Source organism: Physella acuta, unplaced genomic scaffold (genome assembly GCF_028476545.2).
Source record: "Physella acuta isolate Inbredline_101_S28 unplaced genomic scaffold, ASM2847654v3 ptg000019l, whole genome shotgun sequence".
NCBI lineage: Eukaryota > Metazoa > Mollusca > Gastropoda > Physidae > Physella > Physella acuta.
This window is the reverse complement of record NW_026731539.1, coordinates 881632-884963: the sequence shown is the minus strand read 5'-3', so window position 1 is coordinate 884963 and position 3332 is coordinate 881632. Positions and strand designations below refer to the sequence as shown.

The following is a 3332-nucleotide window of genomic DNA, read 5'->3' as shown; positions in this document are numbered from 1 at the left end:
CCTCCGAACCCCGTAACGCTTTGGGCAAAAGGATATATTTGAATACATGTAAAACAATGCTTTATACAAGTTTAGGCATCAAAGTTTCATTTCAGTTATAAATACAAATTACCTCAACATTGATCAAAGAAAACGGGTGGTTTAATAGTATTCTAAAAATTGAGGAACACAATAATTTTGCTTAGGTTTATTTCTGTGAACAAAATGAACTCCTAAAACATTTGTCCAAGAGCCAATGTCTAAGCCATCTCACACACGTACATGGCGAGCAGGTCGCAGAAGTCGTCATCTAGCAGGCTATACTTTGTGTAACCTACACAGTTTTGTCTGCCGTTTGTGTTGCTGGGTTGTCCTGGTGGAAATAAATAAGGGGTGTGGTTTTTTGTTTTTAACATACATGCTAATGTGGAGAAATACCATGTTCATAAATGTACACAGTAATAATGTTCACAGGGTCGGCGTGGTCGAGTCGGTAAAGCTCATGGTTGCTAAACCGAAAAGTCTCGACTTTGAATCCTCGGGCAGATGAGGCTCTTCTAGAAGAGACAACTCCAAAATTAAATAACTACTGCCTTGTAGTTTGTTCTTTGTTGGACATAGGCTATGGAAGCAAAGCCAAAAAGAAAAGCGGCTAAAATCGGAGTCAATGGCCTCAACGACCAGTTGTCGAGTCGGCAAAAAGCTCATGGTTGATAAATTCGAAAAAAAAGTCTCGAGTTCGAACCCTCTGGCAGATAAGGCTTGATCCCTTCCAACAGAAAAAATTAAGAACGAAGAAGAAGATAGTGCACACTATTGTGGACAAATATAGACACAGTAGGCCTTATCGGCTAGGCTACAACCATTTATAGCAATATCTAAATGGTAATGTAGACATGTATATATGTATATAAAATGTTTCAAGAAAACATATAGTGCACACAAAACAAGAAAAGTGACACACGTGAGTAAAGGGAATAAATCAGCTGATTTGATTTTTTTCAGATTTAAGGTAATTTTTTAAACACAGAATTTGATACACGTTTTTAAAATAGAACACATTTACCAATCGGATTTACGACTGCTTACAGTAAAAACACAGATCAGTTTCTTAAAGACGTCTTGCTTACCTGGTTCAAACATGGCCGACCTCCAGGTCTGAGTGATGATGGTGCCATCATCCTCCCACCTAAACACATTCTCACTCGCAATGTCGTTGGCACCACACCACATAGATTGATTGTATGTTTTCCCAAGTGTCAAGAAAATATTCAACTTATCTTCGTTTTTTTGGGGTATACAAATGGGTTTTTCTATCTGTAATGATGAACTTAGGCGTAATATATACAATGTAAAAATAATTAATCATAATGCATGTATTAGATACAGCTGCACAATGCTAAAAATGTAAATCAGCTTGTAATATAAATACAAACTTCAATATCAAATAAACAATATAATAATAATAACAATTTACACAGCCGACGCTACAGGAACAGGCCCAAAAATAAGACAGGTCTTCTTGCCCTCAATAATCCTGCCAAGCGGCGGATCAAGGGGACGGCTGAGAGGGCAGCAGCTCAGGGCCCTTCTCAAACTTTATCCACCAAGGGTCATGTCGGACAAGTCTCCGAGGATGCGTTTATTCTCTTCGTCTTGTCCTAATTATACTTTTTATAAAATGTGCCAAAACATGTAAGATAAAAATCGGTCATTTCTGCCCAAAATTTCTGTCTGTCAAAGTTACTTAATCATTGACACATCATATAAATATCACTTAGACCAACATAGACACGTTTACAAAAAGCACAAGGGAAAACAAAGTCTTGTAGAACGGAAACTACCTTGACAATCCTTCCTGGCATCCGTGTAGTTTTTTAACACAGTCGAGATGTAAACACATACGCTGACGTCACCGCTAGAGATCACACGAAAACCGTTGCTAGAGTTACAGAGAGCGCCATAGGAATACAGCACGCCACCTGGTGGTGGAGCAGCTACCTGTTGTTGGACAGGTACCAGCCATCTACCTGTAGGAATAAATCAGAGAAAATGTTCAGGCAAACATTTTGGTCAACGACTTCAGCTAATCAATCTGTAAAACAAGCTTCTCACTTAAATAACCTATAAAATGACGTTTCTTGTCACATGAAAATATTTTTAAAAGTTAGTGTCTACAAATTTGAGTTACTTATCTAAATATCTGTGTCAATGCTAGTCTTTAATCATATTAGATACAAGACGCTCTCTCTGGCAGATTACTTATAAAATATATAAATAGACACAGGAGAGTAATACCATTGTCTCACATTAATGAAAGCCAAACGCTGAATACACAATATAACATACGATAAATTTCATTATGTTTTCTTATCACAAACCCAATTAGTGTTTACTTGCATATAATTTACATTTCTATATTTTACAATACATTTTTAACAACTTCTACACAACTTAACTAAACTAGACATACCAAACTCTTCACAACTCATTTTAATTAAGCATACAAACCTGTACACAACTCACCTATTCCGCAAAAGCCAGTAGAGTTAAGAAAATAAAATCCAGCACATGAACTCGAGTCTAAACATCGGCTAGCACAAGACGATAGGCTGCGTGTATAGAAGACCTGCCCAAAGGTCTGTAGAGATACCAGGGGATCTGTTTGACGAAGGAAATCTCTAGACCTCACCTCCGTATAGATTGAATGAATTCCTGAAAAGGCATGAAAAGAACGCCTAGGACTCCGGTAGCCATCGGTAGCTGAAAGACTTTATAGGGCTACTGTGGGTGATAAAACAAACATTCGCTGAACTGGTGAACGGATCAGCTCGTTGGATGAATCTACCCAAGGTAGAGAGAGTATTTGGTGGGTTGGTAAATCTACCCAAGGTAGAGAGAAAATGTGGTTGGTTGTTGAATCTACCCAAGGTAGAGAGAATCTGGTGGGTTGGTAAATCTACCCAAGGTAGAGAGAGAATGTGGTGGGTTGGTAAATCTACCCAAGGTAGAGAGAGAATGTGGTGGGTTGGTAAATCTACCCAGAATAGAGAGAGAATGTGGTGGGTTGGTAAATCTACCCAGAATAGAGAGAGAATGTGGTGGGTTGGTAAATCTACCCAGAATAGAGAGAAAATGTGGTGGGTTGGTAAATCTACCCAAGGTAGAGAGAGAATGTGGTGGGTTGGTAAATCTACCCAAAGTAGAGAGAGAATCTGGTGGGTTGGTAAATCTACCCAAGGTAGAGAGAGAATGTGGTGGGTTGGTAAATCTACACAGAATAGAGAGAGAATTTGGTTTATTGATGCTTAGACAGATTTAAGAAATAATAGCAAATTTAGACCTAATCAAGA

At 38.4% G+C, this 3332-nt stretch overlaps 1 protein-coding gene across 1 annotated transcript; it reads right to left on the bottom strand.

Moving 5' to 3' along the window:
- Positions 1–228: 228 nt before the first annotated feature.
- LOC131939551 (macrophage mannose receptor 1) lies at positions 229–1932 on the bottom strand. Its single transcript, XM_059297935.1, has 3 exons — positions 1824–1932; positions 1110–1296; positions 229–352 (listed from the first exon to the last, which is right to left on the bottom strand). The coding sequence occupies exons 1-3, from the start codon at positions 1842–1844 to the stop codon at positions 240–242; spliced, it is 321 nt and encodes a 106-aa protein (XP_059153918.1). The 5' UTR covers positions 1845–1932; the 3' UTR covers positions 229–239.
- Between the last annotated feature and the right edge of the window lie 1400 nt (positions 1933–3332).

Bases quoted from the DNA above. Each gene is read 5' to 3' on its own strand.
- LOC131939551 (XM_059297935.1), bottom strand. From the start codon at position 1,844: ATGCCAGGAAGGATTGTCAAG. The intron at 1,297-1,823 runs GTAGTTTCCGTT...TCATCATTACAG, and splicing joins TGCCAGGAAGGATTGTCAAG to ATAGAAAAACCCATTTGTAT. The intron at 353-1,109 runs GTAAGCAAGACG...TATTTCCACCAG, and splicing joins GTCGGCCATGTTTGAACCAG to GACAACCCAGCAACACAAAC.